The 23,949-nt window shown below is 42.1% G+C and overlaps 1 protein-coding gene across 5 annotated transcripts in view; it reads right to left on the bottom strand.

Moving 5' to 3' along the window:
* B4GALNT2 (beta-1,4-N-acetyl-galactosaminyltransferase 2) overlaps positions 1-23,949 on the bottom strand; it is a 412,142-nt gene that overhangs the window by 92,931 nt on the left and 295,262 nt on the right. For all 5 annotated transcript variants that reach the window (XM_029605962.1, XM_029605961.1, XM_029605960.1 and 2 more), the window contains exons 7-8: positions 8,966-9,052; positions 7,021-7,208 (exon numbers count right to left, since the gene is read on the bottom strand). In XM_029605962.1, coding sequence (XP_029461822.1) covers positions 7,021-7,208; positions 8,966-9,052 — 275 coding nt within the window. The remainder of the gene's footprint in view (positions 1-7,020; positions 7,209-8,965; positions 9,053-23,949) is intronic.

The following is a 23,949-nucleotide window of genomic DNA, read 5'->3' on the forward strand; positions in this document are numbered from 1 at the left end:
GTCCTGAGCATGGAAAAGTGGCTTTATTCTTTTCAGAATATGTAATTTGTGGAAGCAATCTTTGGTGGTTTGGTTAATGAATGGTTTGAGGTTAAGACAGTTGTCTAAGATGGCTCCTAGGTCTCTTACGTGAGCAGTTTGGGCTGGTGGCTTTAAATGTGTGTTGTTGTTTTCCGGTGATATAAGCAGGTATTCCGTTTTCGAAGCATTGAGGACTAGGTTTAGGCTGGTGAGGAGGTGTTTGATTTCTAATAAGCAACTATCCCAGTATTCCATTGTTTTTGAGATTGATTCTTTTATAGGGATCACAATCTGTACGTCGTCTGCGAAGAGGAAGTGTTTCAGGCTTAATTTTGTGAGTAGTTGACATAGTGGTAGCAGGTAGACATTAAAAAGCGTGGGTGAAAGTGATGAGCCTTGCGGCACCCCTCGGGTGGAAGGGTGATATTGGGATTCTGTATTATGAATTTTGACCCTATATCCTCTGTTTTCCAGGAAGGTTTTGAACCAAGTTAGTGTAGCACCTGTCACTCCTATGTTTGACAGCTGTTTTAGAAGGAGGTAATGGTTGACGGTGTCAAAGGCCGCCGAGAAGTCGAGGAGGATTAGTAAAAATGCTTGGCCTTTATCGATTCCGGAAAGGAGGAAGTCTGTGAGTGAGAGGAGTAGCGTTTCGGTGCTTGCAGCTTTGCGAAAACCATATTGGTTTGGAGACAGTATACTGTGGTCCTCCAAGTAGTTGGATAGTTGTGTGTTCACCAATCTTTCCCTAATTTTGGCTATGAATGGGAGGTTGGAAATAGGGCGGAAGTTGTTGGGATCGCATGCGTTTAGATTCGTTTTTTTTTTAGGAGGGGTTTGATTGAGGCTGTTTTTAGGTCATCTGGGTAGATACCCTGGGCCAGGGAACAGTTTATGATATCGGCTAGGGTTTTTGATATAGTATCAGGGATGAGAAGAAGCATTTTGCAAGGGATTTGATCAAAAGGGTGTGATGAAGGTTTCATTTTCTTCAGCACCGATTGTATCTCTGTGATTGTGATGGGTTCGAATGCGTTAAGCTGAGTGTCTTTGTTTGGAAGAAGATATGTGTTATCGGGAGAGCTAATGTTTGGTGTCAGCTGATTCGAGAAAGGGCAATCCTATATTCTTGCCTTTCTCGACATCTCTTCCGCATTTGACACCATCAGCCACTCCATTCTCCTACAGCGGTTAACTGAAATTGGCATCACAGGTGTTGCCCACAACTGGTTCAATTCCTACCTCAGTAACAGAAATTTCAAAATCCAGCTAGGAAACCACGTATCCAATGCCATCCCCCTCAATCAAGGTGTCCCACAAGGTTCATCCCTTTCCTCTACCCTTTTCAATATCTACATCTTACCCCTCTGTTTCCTCCTTTCTAGTCTCAACCTCCCTCATTATGTTTACGCTGATGACGTTCAGCTGCTCATACCCATCACTGACTCTCTTTCGAAAACCATGGATATCTGGAATGACACTCTCCAATCCATAAACAATCTCCTGTCTTCCATCCACTTAGCTCTTAACACCACTAAAACTGAAATCATGTTCATCTCACCCCAAAACCAACCGAACCCCCCCCCCCCCCTCTTTCTCATATTCCATTTGCCCAACAAGTCCGTGATCTGGGAATCATCCTCGATGGTCACTTCACGCTGAAGAAATTCATCAGTAACATACTAAAAGACGGCTTCTTTAAACTTCACACCTTAAAAAAAACTTAAACCCTTACTACATCCCCCCGACTTCCGTACAGTACTACAAACCACCATCTTCGCCAAAACCGACTACTGTAATTCTCTCCTCCTCGGCCTACCGAACAACGCCATCCACCCCATTCAAATATTGCAAAACACAACAGCCCGGATTTTGACCAACTAACGCAGACATGACCATATCACACCTGTTTTAAAAAACCTGCATTGGCTCCCAATAGCATCCCGCATACAATATAAGGCTCTCTCTCTCATCCATAAGGCCTTATACAATCCTGAAATGAACTGGTTTAATGAATCCTTCCGACTCCACCAATCTAATAAGCCCACTAGACACCCTCATCTCGCCACCATGCCTACCCCCTCTCCCAAACTCTACAAACTAACTTCCACGAGAGCCCGTGCACTATCAATCGCCGGGCCAACTCTCTGGAACACAATGCCAGTCGAACTACGGCAAGAAGAATGCCTAAAAACTTTCAAGCGGAAGCTTAAGACCTGGCTTTTCACTAAAGCATACACCTAACTTCCCCTATCTCTCTCCACCGCGCTACCCTCCCCCCTTTCCCTCCCCACTCCCCTCTCCCTTCACCCCCCCTCTCACTTCATATTCTGCCCAAATTTTATATTTTATGTTATCTCCCATTATTGTACATAGAGGGGCGGATTTTAAGAGCCCTGCTCGCGTAAATCCGCCCGGATTTACGCGAGCAGGGCCCTGCGCGCCGGTGAGCCTATTTTGCATAGGCCTACCGGCGCGCGCAGACCCCGGGACTCGCATACGTCCCGGGGTTTTCGGAGGGGGGCGTGTCGGGGGCGTGTCGCAGGCGGGCCCGGTCGTCGCGGCATTTCGGGGGCGTGTCGGCAGCGTTTTGGGGGTGGGTACGGGGGCGTGGCTACGGCCCAGGGCGGTCCGGGGGCATGGCCACGCACTCCATACCCACCCCCAGGTACCCGCCCGGCGTACCCGCCCGGCGTACCCGCCCTCCGTACCCGCCCGGCGCGCAGCAGGCCCGCTGGCGCGCGGGGATTTACGTCTCCCTCCGGGAGGCGTAAATCCCCCGACAAAGGTAAGGGGGGGGTGTAGACAGGGCCGGGTGGGTGGGTTAGGTAGGGGAAGGGAGGGTAAGGTGAGGGGAGGGCAAAAGAAAGTTCCCTCCAAGGCCGCTCCGAAATCGGAGCGGCCTTGGAGGGAACGGGGGTAGGCAGCGCGGCTCGGCGCGCGCCGGCTATACAAAATCGATAGCCTTGCACGCGCCGATCCAGGATTTTAGTGGATACGCGCGGCTCCGCGCGTATCTACTAAAATCCAGCGTACTTTTGCTTGAGTCTGATGCGCAAGCAAAAGTACGCTGTTCGCGCTCCTTTTAAAATCCGCCCCATTGTATATACTTGCAAATCTTGTTTATAATAATTTAACGCTATACTCCCCTTTATATCTCCCCCCCCCTCAATTACTCTCTTGTTAACATGTTATATTTGTTCGACGTTATATTTGTTCGATGTAAAGCGCCACCCCAGGCATCTGTTTGCGTTACACTGTGAACCGATGTGATATCATTGATGAATGTCGGTATATAAAAACTTTAAATAAATAAATAAAAAACTTGAGGAGGTCAGAGATTTTTTTGCTGAAATGAAGAGCCAGTTCTTCTGCTTTAGTCTGGGATAGTTCGGGTGGGATATCTGGAGTGATAGCTTTAGTGAGACTGGAAACGAAGGCAAATAGAGCTTTTGAGTCAAAGATGAGTTGCCTAAGAAACTGATGCCTCCTCTAAAAAAAAAAAAAATCCTTAATCTTAATAAAACCTTTCAAATTAATTCCCATTTAATAAAACAATTAATTAATTCACCATAAGTTGAAATGCCTCACAGCCAAGGGTGGATTGCAGGAAAATATCAGCCCAGAGGATATTTTTCAAAACCATCCCACAAGATATCTGTGACTCACTTGTGTGCTTTCTGTGTAGCACATATTTTAACAGTTCCAAAAACCACACTGTCGACCTGTGAGAGGCCTGGCAGAATTGAGAAAACATCTTCAACAAATTTAATATTTTTCCTAAACAACTAACTACACAACGCCTTAGACTAGGGGTAAGCAAACTGACTGCAGTCCCCTTCCGTCCAAGCAATTTGTTGGGCCCCCACAATTTTGGTTACATCTCTCATATATATATATCCTGGTCTGGAGTTAAAGTTGCTTGCACAATTAAGCTTTGGACTTTGTTGCCAGAGGATGTGGTTAGTGCAGTTAGTGTAGCTAGGTTTAAAAAAGGTTTGGATAAGTTCTTGGAGGAGAAGTCCATTAACTGCTATTAATCAAGTTGACTTAGGGAATGGCCTCTGCTGCTACTGGCATCAGTAGCATGGGATCTTCTTAGTGTTTGATTATTTGCCAGGTTCTTGTAGCCTGGTTTTGCCACTGTTGGAAACAGGTTGCTGGGCTTGATGGACCCTTGGTCTGACCCAGTATGGCAATTTCTTATGTTCTTATGTTTTTAACCAATCAAATGTTGAACCAATTGCCAAGAAATGAGACAACACACTGCCAACCAGTGGGTCATTTGCACATACAAAGACATTTGGTGATGTGCTGCTGCTCATATGTTCACTCAGCAAGTGCCCACTACCCCAGCACTTCCACATCATTATGTAAAAATTCTTGCTTGTTGCCAGCCTAACCTCAGCCTACTCTCTTTCCCATTCTCACTCCCTCTTGGCATCCGTTCTCGCCTACAGACTCACTGATTCCATAGCCAACTTCCCCTCTCAAAGCCCTGCCACCTCTGACAGAAGCCTCACTAACGCTGTACAGGCACTTCTTTCTGGCTCACCCCTCTCTTTCCATCAGGCCGATACAGTACAGTGTATTCAGTACAGTGTATCCAGTGTATTCAGTAAGGGGTAATAGCGCGTCGAAAATGCGCATCCACCCCCCCCCCCCCGAACCTAATAGCGCCCGCAACATGCAAATGCATGATGATGGCCCTATTAGGTATTCCTGTGCGATACAGTAAGTAAAATGTGCAGCCAAGCCGCACATTTTACTTTAAGAAATTAGCGCCTACCCAAAGGTAGGCGTTAATTTCTGCCGGTGCCGGGAAGTGCACAGAAAAGCAGTAAAAACTGCTTTTCTGTGCACCCTCTGACTTAATATCATAGTGATATTAAGTCGGAGGCCCAAAAAGTTAAAAAAAGTAAAAAAAAAAAAAAAATTAAAATCGGCCCGCGGTTCACGGGTTGAAAACCGGACGCTCAATTTTGCCGGCGTCCGGTTTCCGAACCCGTGGCTGTCAGCGGGCTCGAGAACCAATGCTAGCATAATTGAGCATCGGCTGTCAAACCCGCTGACAGCCGCCGCTCCTGTCCAAAAAGAGGCGCTAGGGATGCGCTAGTGTCCCTAGCGCCTCTTTTTGCCATGGACCCTAATTTAAATAAATTACTTTACTATATCGCGCGCACAGGAGAGCAGGCACTCACCCGCTCTCTCGCGATTTTTACTGTATCGGCCCGTATGATAGTAGCTTGCCTCTATTTGTCAGGCTCCACCCCAGCACATTTATATTGACTGTGTGCTACACAGAATGCTGCTTTTGTGGTTCCCTAGGCTCTTCTCTGCCAACCAACTCCAGAGAAGGGGGAACCAGAAGTGATCCATGCTGCCAGCTTCCTCCAGGGCTTAAGAAAAAGAAAAGAAAATTAAACCCTGGTCAAGAAAGAGGCTGGGGAGAACCTGGCCCAAAGCAGCACAGCTCCAGATGGGATCCTGCTTTCCTACATGGAGCCAGTGCAGTTAGAGCTAGATTGGTGCAAGGGTATTAGGCAACCCTTACAGCCTTTCACACCCCCCCCCCCCCCCCCAGCCCCAACCTCTCCACATGAAAATGGACAGAAATATCTCAACATATATATTATATTTACAAGCACTGCTGTGGTACCAACCAGAAAACCCTGTAAAAAAGTAAACAACACAATTGGAACTCATATTATATTAGACCTATTGTAATATGTGTTGGCTGTAGGTTTGGCCCTCAGAAAGTCATGAGTTAACTAAATTACAAATTGTAAACCTCCCATATGAAAACATCACTATCTGCCAGCGCTCAAACCTATCTAGAAAAGGCAACACTGCATAACCCAAAACACTAATACCCCTCCTATTAGGAAAATAGAACAAGCCAGGCTACTATAGATCATTACAAAAAAAAAACACGCTAACAAAATAGCTGATCTCAGTTACACATGCATAACACAAGCAGACCCTCATCAAATGCAGAATAAAAAGAACATAAAAAGGAATGTGCAGACAATAAAACTAAACTGGAAAATGCAACAAGCCAGACTCTGTATGCAGTGCAACAATAAAAAACAAACATTACTATTGCTCATAGAACATTGAACAATAAAAACTAAGAAATATAAAATATAATAGTATAACCAAACCAATAAATACAGTAAATGCTAATAAAAACAACACATATTTCAAAACTATTTTTTAAAATTTCCCAATACCAATAAAATATTGAAAAAATGAGTAGATGCATAAAATAACACCCAATATTTAAAACAAATAAGGATAAAAAAAATATACCCTGCTTTCCATACCTAGAAACATTTGATTTCCAGTCATTGTGAGATTGTCATGGATTAACAAAATGCAAAACCACATACACAAGCTTCCCTTCTGTCTCATAAAAATAAGCTGCCTCTCACACAAACACACACACACACACACACACACACACACACACAAAAGCTGCCTTTTTCTCATGTGGGGCCTCTTTTCATTCTTCAGCCCAGCAGGCATGGACTCCAGCGGCAGACGCGCAGCCTCTCTTTGATATTCAACCACTGCCGGCCTCTCTCCGCTATTCAGCCGCTGCCAGTCTAGGTTCCAGTGGCAGCCTCCAGACTCTCTCCACTCTTCAGCCGCCACTGGTCTAGGCTTTGGCAGTGGCCCGCAGTCTCTCTTCACTTTTCAGATGCTGCTGGCCTGGGTTCTGGAGGCAGCCGTCACTAGCATGGGCTCCAGCAGCAACCAACAGCCTTTAGCTGCTAATGTCTGGCTCTTCACTCTGCACACCAGAGCACATGGACATAGAACAACAGAGGAAATGCCTATTCCAAATATCATGTGACCAGCTTCATCAGCACACCGGGGGATGCCCGATCCCCCAATAGGCCAATCTGTCCCTGCTCACAGCAAAGTTAAAATTTCATAACCATACAAATTACTTTCCTGGTTATTCCCTCCTCAATTCTCTAGGACTGAAGGTACCTTTGCATATGGCATGAAATATTGTTCCACGTGGGGTTCCTGCAGTTTTTCAGGGGGATCACTGTCATCTGCAACAATTATTGTCATGTCTGGATAATACTGACGAATACTTTTAATTAAAATTCGCAGTTTATGATAACGGAGAAAAGTCTTTGTGGTAATTGTCACCAATGAGCTGATTTTCTTGTCTGCAAAAAAAGAAAGGCAAAAATAAATGCAGGATTCTTTCATCTTAGGGTATCAAATCTCTGAGAAGCGCTCGCTAGGGTCATTGCGAGTCACAGGGTTTTGTTTCTGAGGGTAATCGCTGGGATTAGTCCCCAGTCTCAGGTGGTCCTGTACCCTAAAGGGGAATTGCAGGAGTTGGATCCCAGTCTCAGATGTTCAGTTCTTGAGGGGTTATTGTTGGGGTTATCCCCCAGTTAAGGAGTCCTGAACACAAGGGGGCACCACTAGAGTTATTCCTCATTCTCAGCGAGCCTGTCACCAAGATGGAATCTCTGGAGTTAGACTCCAGTTGTAGTGGTCCTGTCCTCAAGGGTAAATCATTGGGATTGCTCCCTAGCTTCAGACATTTCTGCAGTTAATCTCCACTCTCAGTGATTCTGTCCCTGAAGAGAGTTTATTTCCTGTCTCTCTCCAAAGCACTCCCAGGAAATGCACTTGCCAAATTGCAAGGAACATCTGCCAGAAAAGTTCCTGCACAGCACATTTCATGTACCCTTCTGGCAAAGCATAAAACAGAATATAGGCTGTAACTATATGATTGTGAACTATGGTAATATGCATCATCCACTGTGGCACTACAAAGTTGACAGTAACAAAGTTCATATACAATAGTAAACAACTGAAAAATATACATAACTTGGGCTTATTCCTTTCCACTTGGTGCTGAATCATCAAAAGAAAAGAAAACGCTCTCAACTGAGGTAAAAAGAGAGGGAGAGGTCATTTGTCAGTCGACACAGGACAGGAATGAAAGTACCAAGAGTAATGTGGCATTGAAACGTTCTAAATCACAGGCTGGCCAGGAGGAGAAGTATAGGGACAGAGAAGTGCTGCGGCAGAATTAAGTTAGGAGGGAGAGGAAGTTCCCGAACTGGGGCTTGAAGGGATGAAAGGCCATAAGGTGGAGTGGAGGAGGGGCTTAGTGGTTAGAGCAACATATGGAGAACCAGGGTCAAATTCCATTTCTCCCGCTGATGTTCCTTGTGACCATGAACAAGTAATTTTGTCTTCCTTTATCTCAGGTACCAACTTAGATTATAAGCACACTGGGGCAAGGAACTACCTACTCTACCTGAATTGTATCTTGCCTTTAGTATGAGCTTGGAAAGACAAGCAATTATTATTATTTTATTTGTATACCGTCAATCTGGTAAGACAATCTTGGCGGTTCACAATAATTTAAAAATACAGGTATGTAATGACAAATAAGCAACACACATAAACTACATTAAAAATCGTACTTAAAATACAAAATTGAAATAGACTCAGCTGCTATAATATTGTCCTGCTGTCTTTTCCTATCTATGGAAACATGATGACATGTAGCAAGGTTAATGTAACTTCACTGTTACGATGTTTCCCTGTTAAAAGCAATGCCGGATAGCCATATTTTTAATGCCTTTTTGAAGTTTGTAATATCTGGTTCAAGTCTTAGCTCGACTGGCATGGTGTTCCAGAATTTGGGACCAGCTATGGAGATAGATCTCTCCCTGACTTCACTCAGGTGAGCGCCCTTAACCGATGGTATGTGTAGAAGCCGATCTTAATGTTCTATTGGATCTGTAAAGATGTAAGGAAGCATTTAACCAATGAAATCCAATATCCAAATACAAATTACAAAGTGGAGATAAAAGGACACGCACAGAAATCCTATGATGAACCTCCCTGTTCCACAATGAAATATGAGTTTTAATTAATATTAGCGTTGGAGATTTACCTGCTCCAGGATCATATAACTTTGCAATGTTTGGTTGTCGGATAACCACAGGAAATCGAACTACATGTGATCCCAACTCGAAGGTGACTGAAAAAGAGTAGAATAGGAAATTAATATTTATAGAGACCTCCATCCCTCTCTTCTCTATCCCTATCTCCCTTCTCTCTCTCTCTCTCTCTAATGTGCAGTAGGGGTGGGGATTCATTTGCATTTCCTTGGACTAAAAAATGAAAGAAAATCTATGAAATTGTTTGTGTTTTTTCTTTTGTTTGTGTTTTTTTTAAAGATGCAATGTATTTATTTTTTTAAAAACCCTGTATCCAGAACCCTCTCCCAACCCTTCCCTTTTAATAAGCATTTGAACCCCGACCACTTTAACCCACCCTCCTGAGCTCCAATGGACTCACCAAAATGTTCCTGGTGGTCTAGTAGGGGCCTGGGAGCAACCTTCTACTCCCGTGCTGGCAGCTGCCATTATTCAAAATGACGCTGGCTGACCCTTTGTCCCAATCTTGTGATAGGGGCTCCCGCTGCCATTGGGCAGCCCCTGTCACATGATAGAGGCAAGTCTTGGGCCCCTTTTGAATAATGACAGCTGCTGGCCAATGAGTGAGACGTTTCTCCCGGACCCCTGCTAGACCACCAGGAACATTTTGGTGAGTCAGGGGGAGCTCGGGAGGGTGGGCTAGAGTGGTCAGGGTTGAATCACTTAATAATGGGAAAGGCTTGAGAGTGGGTTCTGGGGTATTTTTTAGTTATGAAATAAAAAAAAAAAACAACCTAGGGTGGACCTGAAATGGCCCAGCCCTGAACGAAATTCAAAATGCAACACATTTTTTTTTTTGGGATACCACCCCTACTGTGCAGCAGTCTTCTCTCCCCTATATAGCACCTCCCTCCATCCTACACCTCCTATCTTCTTGTGTGGCCACACTCCTTTCATCCTTACACTCCGCCCATAACCTGTAAATTGGTGTGTGTGTGTCCAGTATTATAAGAGGAAACTCTATGCACTGCTGAACTGCCTTCCTGCATCCCTCAGGAACTAGCATCTCAGTATACATTATGAGGTAGATCTTAAATAAGTACGCTGGATTTTATAGCCGCACGTATCATATAAAATCCGGGGTCAGCGTGCACAAGGCTGCGCAAAATCGGCAGCCTGTGCGCGCCGAACCGTGCAGCCTGCCTCTGTTCCCTCCCTCGGAGGGAACTTTCCTTCCTTGTCCCCCCACCTTCCCATTCCTTCCCCTATCTACCCCACCCCCTAGTCCTACCTAAATCCCCCCTACCTTTGTTGGGCAAGTTACGCAGTGCTGTGAGACTTGGGACCGCCCTCCCGGCCAGCTCCCGAACCGTCACCATGCCCCCAGACATGCCCCCTCCCATCCCTTTTACGAAGCCCCGGGACTTATGCAAAATAGGCGCACCGGTATGTACGGCAACATGATTCAACTGCAGGAGGTCGTTCCGGACCCCCGCTGGACTTTTGGCAAGTCTTGTGGGGGTAAGGAGGCCCCCCCAAGCTGGCCAAATGTCCCTGGGGGTCCAGCAGGGGTCCGGAACGACCTCCTGCAGTCGAATCGTTTTTCCGTACGGAAAAACGATTTGCGGTAGGAGATCGTTCCAGACCCCCGCTGGACTTTTGGCAAGTCTTGTGGGGGTCAGGAGGCCCCCCCAAGCTGGCCAAAAGTCCCTGGGGGTCCGGGAGCGATCTCCTATGCTCCTTCCATCAGGGGACAAAAAAACAAAATGGCGCCGGCGCTACCTTTGCCCTGTCATATGACAGGTCAAAGGTAGCGCCGGCGCTATTTCTACAACGCACGGAGGTCCGAGAGTGAAAGATCACACCGGGACCCTTCCTCTGGACCCCAGGTAATTTAAGGCATTTTGGGGGGGTTCGGGAGGGTGGGGGATTTATTTTAAAGGGTCAGGGTGGGTTTTAGGGTTGTTTTAGTGTGCCGGTTTTCCCGCCCTCCCCCTTCCCCTCCCCCTTCCCCCGATTTACAATTTTTTGACGATAAATCGGGGGAATTGTTATTGTATCGCGGCTCTAACGATTTTTGATGATTTAAAATATATCGGACGATATTTTAAATCGTCAAAAAACGATTCACATCCCTATAATACAATTAAAAGGGGAAGGGAAAGGCGGGGAGGGTAGATAGGCAGACATTTTCATTGGGGTCGGGCATGGAGGCTCTGCGGTTAACAGTGTTTTCTCTTTGCAGAGCGAGTCAGGGCGGCGGGAAAACAAGAGTGCGTCTGGATTGTGGGCCACTCTTACGTGCATTGGGCACAGCAACGGGCATGGAAGAGACTGTATAGAGAGCACCTTGATCTCGAGAGCCAGAATGTGACCATCGCCTGGTTCAGCAAGTGGGACGAGCTTTTATCTTTCCTAGGGAAAGGGAGGGCTTGTGGGAGGTGCCCGATATATTGTTGTTGCATTTGGGGGGTAACGATGTGTGGTCTAAAACTTATAGAGCGTGGGTGACGTGCGTAAAAAAGGATTTATCTCAAATTCTCATATGTTGACCACAAGTCAAGATGGGTTGGTTGGACATTATCGTGCGGCTTTGGTGCAAGGATGATGTTTTATGGAAGTCGGGGGTGCCCAAGATGAATAAACAGATTGGAAAATGGGTGATTCGGGAAGGGGGGGTTTGGGTGCGGCATAGTTGGGCGTGGGGGGTGGATGAGGGTTTTTTCAGAGGGGATGTGATCCATTTATCGGACATTGGGATGGATTTGTTAAACAATGATTGGCAGGAGGGGTTGGAGCAGGTATTGCTCGAGGCCAGGTTTGCCCCCGCTGGTAGTGAGGCGGGGCAAATTGGGGGGGTCATGGGGGGTGGGGCTTTACCACTGGGGCGAGGTGGTAAAGCATTCAGAGGGAGGTGGGGAAAGTTAAAGGGGGCGGGGGTTGTTTGCTATCATTGTTAAGTTTCAGTGTTAGTTGACTGTTAGGGCTCGGGTTAGGTAAATAAACTACAGCCTGTTATAAAGCCAAAAGCGATAAACTGTGTCATGTGTTATTTGGGGGGGGGGGGGGGGGGCGGTATTGAGCCGAGCACATGTCTTGACTCCTTGTGTTATAGTCTATTTTAATTTATAGCTCTGATACGACTAGCACATTCAGATAGATATGAAACCCAGAATTGGTCTGTAAGGGCCAATCCCTTATTTTTTATTTTATTCTTTTTATAACTTTTGGAATTTCAAAGTATAATGATTAACATTCTTGCTCTTGCTTTTGAAATGGAGCAGGACATAACAGCACTGGCTTTATTAATTTGTTTAGTGTTGCCAGTATAGCAATTGTCTTTGCTGGTGATATACACGGAAAAGAAAAACATGAGTGTGTTGGAGAAACCAATTCTAGGGCATATCCAAGATTTACTTGTCTCAGGTAATGTGGATCCATTTTTTGTAAAAATATGTGTTCTAGGTTTCCTGTAAAGTAATATTTAACCTCAGGAAGTCTCTGTGATTTTGATTCATCTTGACTCAAGACTAGTCTCAAGTATCTCGCCAAATTATCTCTCTTTGCAAGGCATTTGCAGAGATGAAATTTGAAGATAGAGCCAGCAGCCTAATGCCTGAGTCATTGAGGGCTTCTAGCTCCTAATGTGCTAGTGATCTGGAAGAACTATCAAATTCATTAACCTTGACAAAATGATAGGCAGTTGTGGATTCAAATTGTGTCATCTGTTCTCCATCAAAAAGCTGCAGATTTTTGCTGCATAAAGCCCTTTCTACCTACTAGTGCAGATGCTCTTTTGAGTCAGTAACTTGTTGTGGTGTTCTGCCACTATTCTGCTCCTACCCCTCTTATGGTGCCTTGGGGAACTCCTGAAAAAAAAAAGTTAAGCTTAATTCCTTATATACCACGCCTCCTTCTAAAAGTGGTGAGAATCTCCAGCAACCAGTGTCTTAAAACAGACATTTCTTTACCTGAAAGTAGTTTAATCTCCAGTTCTGCATAGAGTGGAACACCTATGGATACCTTCTGTGTCCTCAGAACTGAATCACAGTGGGCAGAATTTGTCATACCTAAATTTCAGCTTAGTGAAACAGATGGATTATTGAGACCTGCTATTGCTCAGAATTACTTTTTTTTGTAAAGGCTGAAAAGCTTTGTTTAAGATTCGTAAACCTCAGAGGCAACCTGCTTTATCAATGTTTTACACTTAATTTGACAATGCTTATGCTTTTTCCTACTTTTTTTCAGATGGATCCTTCTTCCAATTTTTGAAGGATTTTTTTTTTTTTTTTACTAAAATAGCCTCTTTCACCTCACCTTTTAACCATGCTGGTAATTGTTTTGCCTTCCTTCCACCTTTTTAATGCATGGAATACATCTGGACTGCACTTCTAAGATTGTATTTTTAAACAATGTCCATACCTGTTGTACATTTTTGACCATTGCAGCTGAACCTTTCATTTTTTTCTATTTTCCTCATTTTATCAAAGTTTTCCTTTTGAAAATTTAGGGTTAGAATTTCAGATATACATATTGCCCCCCTCCAGTCATTAGTTGAAATTTGATCATTTTATGATCACTATTGCCAAGCGGCCCCACCACCGTTACCTCTCTCATCAAATCCTGCATTCCACTAAGAATTAAATCTAAAATAGCTCCCTCTCTCATTGGTTCCTGAACCAATTGCTCCATGAAGCAATTGTTTATTCAATCCAGGAACTTTATGTCTTTAGCATGTCCTGATGTTATATTTATTCAGTCATTATTGGGGTGATTGAAATCTAGTACAGAAAATGTGGAAATCGAAATATAATAAATTTTAGCCTAAGAAGGTGTCAGCAAGCCTGACGTTATATGTCCTCATAACAGACACTAACCGGTCTACTCAATCATCCACCTTCATCATTTTTTAATGCTTTAATATTCCAAAATTTTTTCTTTGAGTTTTTGTCTTTTAACTAAAAATGTCCTCCATGGAATTCATAGAACAGCAGACTCTTAACCAACGACTATTTCATGTTGCCCTACACGGGCCGGTGTTTCGCTTATGCAGCTTCGTCAGGAGCACATCAAAAAGATGTTTAAGCAAGAGTCAGTTACCTACAATAATCATATGGTAATTACTTCATATATCAAGAAGAGGAGGAAAATAGTACTTATCTTAGTAAAGGCAGGGCTACCGTTCAGAATGGACCTCACGTCTCGACCATCTTGTAAGAAGAAAAATGGAGGAACTGAAACCGAGGTTCAAAGCTCTTTAAATTCACCTGAATTCTGACGTCACAGACCTAATTCAAGTGTGATTGGAAAATCATGAATTAAACAATGAAAGAGATTAATCACCCCAGGAACGCATGCAGTTCTAATTCATTATTCAAGCCAGATGGGGACACAGTATTAAGTCTATATATCCAGCGCTGTTCAGCTTGCAATAAAAGACGATGTCTATTTCCCCCCTCGCCAATGAGGTAATATGTGATCAATTGCACAAAAACGTAGATCAGCAAACGTATGTTTCTGTTCTTGACAATGCACAACTAGCGGTTCATCCTCACGATTATTTTTGATATTAGAACGATGCTCTATCATTCTAGTCTTTAGAAAACGCTTGGTTTTCCCAACGTAGAGTAATGAACACGGACATTGAATCAAATAAACAATCATTGAGGAGTCACAGGTAGTATTATATTTTAAATATATTTTGTATCCTGAAGGTAATAATAGGTGATCCTGTATAGACATTGATGATTGACACACTGAACATGTATTACAAGGACGATGCGATCCAGAAATTTGGCTGCTTGAAACTGCAGTCATAGAACTGTCAGATTTTACTAGTAGATTTCTCAGATTAGCAGCACGCGGAAAAAGTAATACGTGGTGGAGATTGGAAAATCTTGTGTATTTGTAAAACGTGCCAATATTTCAAAATTGATTCCCGAATCTTAGAAGCAACAGAGGAATAAGGTAAGATACAGGTCTGACGTTCAGAGTCTTCTACTGTGCGTTGAAGAAACAGGTAGTCTCGATTAGAATATTTAGCACGAAGGTAAGCCTTCTTAATACAAGATCGAGGATAACCTCTAGCGAGAAAGCGTTGATGTAATAATTGAGATTGCATTTCAAATTCTGCAGTCGTTGTGCATAAACGTCTTAAACGGATATATTGACTTACCGGCAGGTTCCTCTTTAGATTCCTCGGATGAGCACTGGTATAGTGAAGATAAGTATTTGAGCAAACAGGTTTACGGTATAATGAAGTGACAAACTTTTTGTCAATCAAAGTGATGTGAATATCCAAAAATGTAATGGTATATGGATCAATTGAGGCAGTAAACTTTAAATGGGAATTACAAGAGTTTAGCCAATTAAGAAACAATTGAAAAGTCTCCTCATCACCTCTCCAAAGAACAAAGACATCGTCGATGTAACGCTTCCAAGTGACCAAATGTTGCATGAATGGATGAGTAGTGAGCCAACTGGTCTCAAAGTGACGGTTCGTTGATCAATTTTTGGCACCGTTTGTCCCCCTAATGCCATCTTACATTAGGGATTCTTCAGACATGATTATGTTTTTGGAACACCTAGACATTGACACTACAGGTTTACAATTAGTAACATTGGACGTGGAAGCTCTCTATACTTCTATACCTCAAGATGAGGCAATTGAAATTGCAAATAATTTTTTTGACTTACGCCCAAGACCCCATCGAATTCCAAGTGAATTTTTGTCACAGTTGACAGAGATTGCATTAAAGAAAAATTTTTTTGCCTTCAATCAAGAATTTTATTTACAGGTATGTGGTACGGCCATGGGGGCATCCATGGCCCCAGATCTGGCAAATTTATACATGCATCACTTTGAGACCAGTTGGCTCACTACTCATCCATTCATGCAACATTTGGTCACTTGGAAGCGTTACATCGACGATGTCTTTGTTCTTTGGAGAGGTGATGAGGAGACTTTTCAATTGTTTCTTAATTGGCTAAACTCTTGTAATTCCCATTTAAAGTTTACTGCCTCAATTGATCCATATACCATTACATTTTTGGATATTCACATCACTTTGATTGACAAAAAGTTTGTCACTTCATTATACCGTAAACCTGTTTGCTCAAATACTTATCTTCACTATACCAGTGCTCATCCGAGGAATCTAAAGAGGAACCTGCCGGTAAGTCAATATATCCGTTTAAGACGTTTATGCACAACGACTGCAGAATTTGAAATGCAATCTCAATTATTACATCAACGCTTTCTCGCTAGAGGTTATCCTCGATCTTGTATTAAGAAGGCTTACCTTCGTGCTAAATATTCTAATCGAGACTACCTGTTTCTTCAACGCACAGTAGAAGACTCTGAACGTCAGACCTGTATCTTACCTTATTCCTCTGTTGCTTCTAAGATTCGGGAATCAATTTTGAAATATTGGCACGTTTTACAAATACACAAGATTTTCCAATCTCCACCACGTATTACTTTTTCCGCGTGCTGCTAATCTGAGAAATCTACTAGTAAAATCTGACAGTTCTATGACTGCAGTTTCAAGCAGCCAAATTTCTGGATCGCATCGTCCTTGTAATACATGTTCAGTGTGTCAATCATCAATGTCTATACAGGATCACCTATTATTACCTTCAGGATACAAAATATATTTAAAATATAATACTACCTGTGACTCCTCAATGATTGTTTATTTGATTCAATGTCCGTGTTCATTACTCTACGTTGGGAAAACCAAGCGTTTTCTAAAGACTAGAATGATAGAGCATCGTTCTAATATCAAAAATAATCGTGAGGATGAACCGCTAGTTGTGCATTGTCAAGAACAGAAACATACGTTTGCTGATCTACGTTTTTGTGCAATTGATCACATATTACCTCATTGGCGAGGGGGAAATAGACATCGTCTTTTATTGCAAGCTGAACAGCGCTGGATATATAGACTTAATACTGTGTCCCCATCTGGCTTGAATAATGAATTAGAACTGCATGCGTTCCTGGGGTGATTAATCTCTTTCATTGTTTAATTCATGATTTTCCAATCACACTTGAATTAGGTCTGTGACGTCAGAATTCAGGTGAATTTAAAGAGCTTTGAACCTCGGTTTCAGTTCCTCCATTTTTCTTCTTACAAGATGGTCGAGACGTGAGGTCCATTCTGAACGGTAGCCCTGCCTTTACTAAGATAAGTACTATTTTCCTCCTCTTCTTGATATATGAAGTAATTACCATATGATTATTGTAGGTAACTGACTCTTGCTTAAACATCTTTTTGATGTGCTCCTGACGAAGCTGCATAAGCGAAACACCGGCCCGTGTAGGGCAACATGAAATAGTCGTTGGTTAAGAGTCTGCTGTTCTATGAATTCCATGGAGGACATTTTTAGTTAAAAGACAAAAACTCAAAGAAAAAATTTTGGAATATTAAAGCATTAAAAAATGATGAAGGTGGATGATTGAGTAGACCGGTTAGTGTCTGTTATGAGGACATATAACGTCAGGCTTGCTGACACCTTCTTAGGCTAAAATTTATTATATTTCGATTTCCACATTTTCTGTACTAGATTATTTTTGTGGTTATCTATTGACTCTCTGTTTGTTTGTTGTGCTCCACGATTCTGAGTCATGGAGGCTGAAACCATTATTCCTTTAAAGACTTTGAGTTTTTCTGACGCCGACCTACAAGTTCTTTTGGAGAAACCATCCTCCTTTATCACCTCTGTTAATTCTACTTCACCGGACACACAATGGTTTACATTACAAAAGTTATTCCGTCGTTCAATTCGTACCATTTCTCATGCTGATACTTTATTGGAATACTGTCGAATTCAGCGTATCCCCCGAGGTCTCCGTATGATTAAAGCACCACATCTGTTTCAGGAAGACGCTGAGTTCGTCTCTGATTGGAATGCAGTGCTTAACAAATGTAGTCTGGATCTAATGATCTTGATCATTAAGAAATCTCAATCTACAGATATTTTGATACGTGAAGAAATTGAAATTACAAAAACAATGTTGGCATCTACAGTGGAAACAGAACATTTTAATACTCAGATGAAATCCACTGAGGAATTAATGGAGAAATTTAAATCAGAGCTACGCCAGTTTAAATTTGAAAAACTTTGCCGTGATGAACGGGATTACAATCAAGGCTATGTGTATCCCTGGATGGCCAAGGAATGTATTGAAAAATCATCCCGACATGTGACCTTTGATTCAAGTGCAGATGATTCATCAGGGGACGATGAGCGTTCCCGTAGACAAAGATCAGAGCCTACTACATCATCAGCTTTTTTAGGACGAGGCCCCCGCCGTCCATACCGGGGCCGTTACAACCGGTTTCAATCCACCGGACGAAGGAACACTCAAGAAACCCGATATCCATCAGCGGGTCGGCAAGATGCATACGAACCACGCATCACGAGGTCACAACAAATGAAAAATCTCTAATACTTAATTTATCATCTCGACAACTCTCTGCAACAGAATTTAAGTTGCTTGAACGAGGACTTTCATTTGCACCAACAAATTTGGGTGATAAATTTCCCTTGCAAGTAGCTCTATTTCGGTTTGTCCGTACGTTGAAAATTAAAAATTTCTTCACTACACACCCTACAACTGTGGATTTATCTGTGCTTTCGAATCCTTCAACTTGGAGTCCTCCTGGACCGGAGGATCCCGCTATTAATGTTTTTTACCAACTCATTTCACGAGATATCTCGTCATTGGATCTTACTGCTGATGCTACTTTTCAAAATATATCTCGATGTGAGCGTAATGCCCTTCATGATCTCCAGTCTGCATCTGATGTAATCATTAAGTCCGCTGACAAAGGAGGGAAAATTGTGCTTCAGAATCGATCGGATTATGAAAATGAAATTCGACGTCAATTAGATGATGTTCGGTTCTATATACATTTGGATGTTGATCCTACTAATGAGATTAAGAGCCTCATTACATCGGTGGTTAAAGCTGGAATGAAGTCTGGTTTTTTGACTTCTAAAGAATCTAACTTCTTGATTAAACAACATCCCCGTGTACCAGTATTTTACACGCTGCCAAAGATCCATAAAAACATTGATCACCCGCCAGGACGACCGATTGTTTCAGGTTGCGATTCACTTCTCGAACCCCTGTCACGGTTCGTTGATCAATTTTTGGCACCATTTGTCCCCCTAATGCCATCTTACATTAGGGATTCTTCAGACATGATTATGTTTTTGGAACACCTAGATATTGACACTACAGGTTTACAATTAGTAACATTGGACGTGGAAGCTCTCTATACTTCTATACCTCAAGATGAGGCAATTGAAATTGCAAATAATTTTTTTGACTTACGCCCAAGACCCCATCGAATTCCAAGTGAATTTTTGTCACAGTTGACAGAGATTGCATTAAAGAAAAATTTTTTTGCCTTCAATCAAGAATTTTATTTACAGGTATGTGGTACGGCCATGGGGGCATCCATGGCCCCAGATCTGGCAAATTTATACATGCATCACTTTGAGACCAGTTGGCTCACTACTCATCCATTCATGCAACATTTGGTCACTTGGAAGCGTTACATCGACGATGTCTTTGTTCTTTGGAGAGGTGATGAGGAGACTTTTCAATTGTTTCTTAATTGGCTAAACTCTTGTAATTCCCATTTAAAGTTTACTGCCTCAATTGATCCATATACCATTACATTTTTGGATATTCACATCACTTTGATTGACAAAAAGTTTGTCACTTCATTATACCGTAAACCTGTTTGCTCAAATACTTATCTTCACTATACCAGTGCTCATCCGAGGAATCTAAAGAGGAACCTGCCGGTAAGTCAATATATCCGTTTAAGACGTTTATGCACAACGACTGCAGAATTTGAAATGCAATCTCAATTATTACATCAACGCTTTCTCGCTAGAGGTTATCCTCGATCTTGTATTAAGAAGGCTTACCTTCGTGCTAAATATTCTAATCGAGACTACCTGTTTCTTCAACGCACAGTAGAAGACTCTGAACGTCAGACCTGTATCTTACCTTATTCCTCTGTTGCTTCTAAGATTCGGGAATCAATTTTGAAATATTGGCACGTTTTACAAATACACAAGATTTTCCAATCTCCACCACGTATTACTTTTTCGCGTGCTGCTAATCTGAGAAATCTACTAGTAAAATCTGACAGTTCTATGACTGCAGTTTCAAGCAGCCAAATTTCTGGATCGCATCGTCCTTGTAATACATGTTCAGTGTGTCAATCATCAATGTCTATACAGGATCACCTATTATTACCTTCAGGATACAAAATATATTTAAAATATAATACTACCTGTGACTCCTCAATGATTGTTTATTTGATTCAATGTCCGTGTTCATTACTCTACGTTGGGAAAACCAAGCGTTTTCTAAAGACTAGAATGATAGAGCATCGTTCTAATATCAAAAATAATCGTGAGGATGAACCGCTAGTTGTGCATTGTCAAGAACAGAAACATACGTTTGCTGATCTACGTTTTTGTGCAATTGATCACATATTACCTCATTGGCGTGGGGGAAATAGACATCGTCTTTTATTGCAAGCTGAACAGCGCTGGATATATAGACTTAATACTGTGTCCCCATCTGGCTTGAATAATGAATTAGAACTGCATGCGTTCCTGGGGTGATTAATCTCTTTCATTGTTTAATTCATGATTTTCCAATCACACTTGAATTAGGTCTGTGACGTCAGAATTCAGGTGAATTTAAAGAGCTTTGAACCTCGGTTTCAGTTCCTCCATTTTTCTTCTTACAAGATGGTCGAGACGTGAGGTCCATTCTGAACGGTAGCCCTGCCTTTACTAAGATAAGTACTATTTTCCTCCTCTTCTTGATATATGAAGTAATTACCATATGATTATTGTAGGTAACTGACTCTTGCTTAAACATCTTTTTGATGTGCTCCTGACGAAGCTGCATAAGCGAAACACCGGCCCGTGTAGGGCAACATGAAATAGTCGTTGGTTAAGAGTCTGCTGTTCTATGAATTCCATGGAGGACATTTTTAGTTAAAAGACAAAAACTCAAAGAAAAAATTTTGGAATATTAAAGCATTAAAAAATGATGAAGGTGGATGATTGAGTAGACCGGTTAGTGTCTGTTATGAGGACATATAACGTCAGGCTTGCTGACACCTTCTTAGGCTAAAATTTATTATATTTCGATTTCCACATTTTCTGTACTAGATTATTTTTGTGGTTATCTATTGACTCTCTGTTTGTTTGTTGTGCTCCACGATTCTGAGTCATGGAGGCTGAAACCATTATTCCTTTAAAGACTTTGAGTTTTTCTGACGCCGACCTACAAGTTCTTTTGGAGAAACCATCCTCCTTTATCACCTCTGTTAATTCTACTTCACCGGACACACAATGGTTTACATTACAAAAGTTATTCCGTCGTTCAATTCGTACCATTTCTCATGCTGATACTTTATTGGAATACTGTCGAATTCAGCGTATCCCCCGAGGTCTCCGTATGATTAAAGCACCACATCTGTTTCAGGAAGACGCTGAGTTCGTCTCTGATTGGAATGCAGTGCTTAACAAATGTAGTCTGGATCTAATGATCTTGATCATTAAGAAATCTCAATCTACAGATATTTTGATACGTGAAGAAATTGAAATTACAAAAACAATGTTGGCATCTACAGTGGAAACAGAACATTTTAATACTCAGATGAAATCCACTGAGGAATTAATGGAGAAATTTAAATCAGAGCTACGCCAGTTTAAATTTGAAAAACTTTGCCGTGATGAACGGGATTACAATCAAGGCTATGTGTATCCCTGGATGGCCAAGGAATGTATTGAAAAATCATCCCGACATGTGACCTTTGATTCAAGTGCAGATGATTCATCAGGGGACGATGAGCGTTCCCGTAGACAAAGATCAGAGCCTACTACATCATCAGCTTTTTTAGGACGAGGCCCCCGCCGTCCATACCGGGGCCGTTACAACCGGTTTCAATCCACCGGACGAAGGAACACTCAAGAAACCCGATATCCATCAGCGGGTCGGCAAGATGCATACGAACCACGCATCACGAGGTCACAACAAATGAAAAATCTCTAATACTTAATTTATCATCTCGACAACTCTCTGCAACAGAATTTAAGTTGCTTGAACGAGGACTTTCATTTGCACCAACAAATTTGGGTGATAAATTTCCCTTGCAAGTAGCTCTATTTCGGTTTGTCCGTACGTTGAAAATTAAAAATTTCTTCACTACACACCCTACAACTGTGGATTTATCTGTGCTTTCGAATCCTTCAACTTGGAGTCCTCCTGGACCGGAGGATCCCGCTATTAATGTTTTTTACCAACTCATTTCACGAGATATCTCGTCATTGGATCTTACTGCTGATGCTACTTTTCAAAATATATCTCGATGTGAGCGTAATGCCCTTCATGATCTCCAGTCTGCATCTGATGTAATCATTAAGTCCGCTGACAAAGGAGGGAAAATTGTGCTTCAGAATCGATCGGATTATGAAAATGAAATTCGACGTCAATTAGATGATGTTCGGTTCTATATACATTTGGATGTTGATCCTACTAATGAGATTAAGAGCCTCATTACATCGGTGGTTAAAGCTGGAATGAAGTCTGGTTTTTTGACTTCTAAAGAATCTAACTTCTTGATTAAACAACATCCCCGTGTACCAGTATTTTACACGCTGCCAAAGATCCATAAAAACATTGATCACCCGCCAGGACGACCGATTGTTTCAGGTTGCGATTCACTTCTCGAACCCCTGTCACGGTTCGTTGATCAATTTTTGGCACCATTTGTCCCCCTAATGCCATCTTACATTAGGGATTCTTCAGACATGATTATGTTTTTGGAACACCTAGATATTGACACTACAGGTTTACAATTAGTAACATTGGACGTGGAAGCTCTCTATACTTCTATACCTCAAGATGAGGCAATTGAAATTGCAAATAATTTTTTTGACTTACGCCCAAGACCCCATCGAATTCCAAGTGAATTTTTGTCACAGTTGACAGAGATTGCATTAAAGAAAAATTTTTTTGCCTTCAATCAAGAATTTTATTTACAGGTATGTGGTACGGCCATGGGGGCATCCATGGCCCCAGATCTGGCAAATTTATACATGCATCACTTTGAGACCAGTTGGCTCACTACTCATCCATTCATGCAACATTTGGTCACTTGGAAGCGTTACATCGACGATGTCTTTGTTCTTTGGAGAGGTGATGAGGAGACTTTTCAATTGTTTCTTAATTGGCTAAACTCTTGTAATTCCCATTTAAAGTTTACTGCCTCAATTGATCCATATACCATTACATTTTTGGATATTCACATCACTTTGATTGACAAAAAGTTTGTCACTTCATTATACCGTAAACCTGTTTGCTCAAATACTTATCTTCACTATACCAGTGCTCATCCGAGGAATCTAAAGAGGAACCTGCCGGTAAGTCAATATATCCGTTTAAGACGTTTATGCACAACGACTGCAGAATTTGAAATGCAATCTCAATTATTACATCAACGCTTTCTCGCTAGAGGTTATCCTCGATCTTGTATTAAGAAGGCTTACCTTCGTGCTAAATATTCTAATCGAGACTACCTGTTTCTTCAACGCACAGTAGAAGACTCTGAACGTCAGACCTGTATCTTACCTTATTCCTCTGTTGCTTCTAAGATTCGGGAATCAATTTTGAAATATTGGCACGTTTTACAAATACACAAGATTTTCCAATCTCCACCACGTATTACTTTTTCGCGTGCTGCTAATCTGAGAAATCTACTAGTAAAATCTGACAGTTCTATGACTGCAGTTTCAAGCAGCCAAATTTCTGGATCGCATCGTCCTTGTAATACATGTTCAGTGTGTCAATCATCAATGTCTATACAGGATCACCTATTATTACCTTCAGGATACAAAATATATTTAAAATATAATACTACCTGTGACTCCTCAATGATTGTTTATTTGA

The sequence above is a fragment of the Rhinatrema bivittatum genome, chromosome 6 (assembly GCF_901001135.1).
Source record: "Rhinatrema bivittatum chromosome 6, aRhiBiv1.1, whole genome shotgun sequence".
Classification (NCBI taxonomy): domain Eukaryota; kingdom Metazoa; phylum Chordata; class Amphibia; order Gymnophiona; family Rhinatrematidae; genus Rhinatrema; species Rhinatrema bivittatum.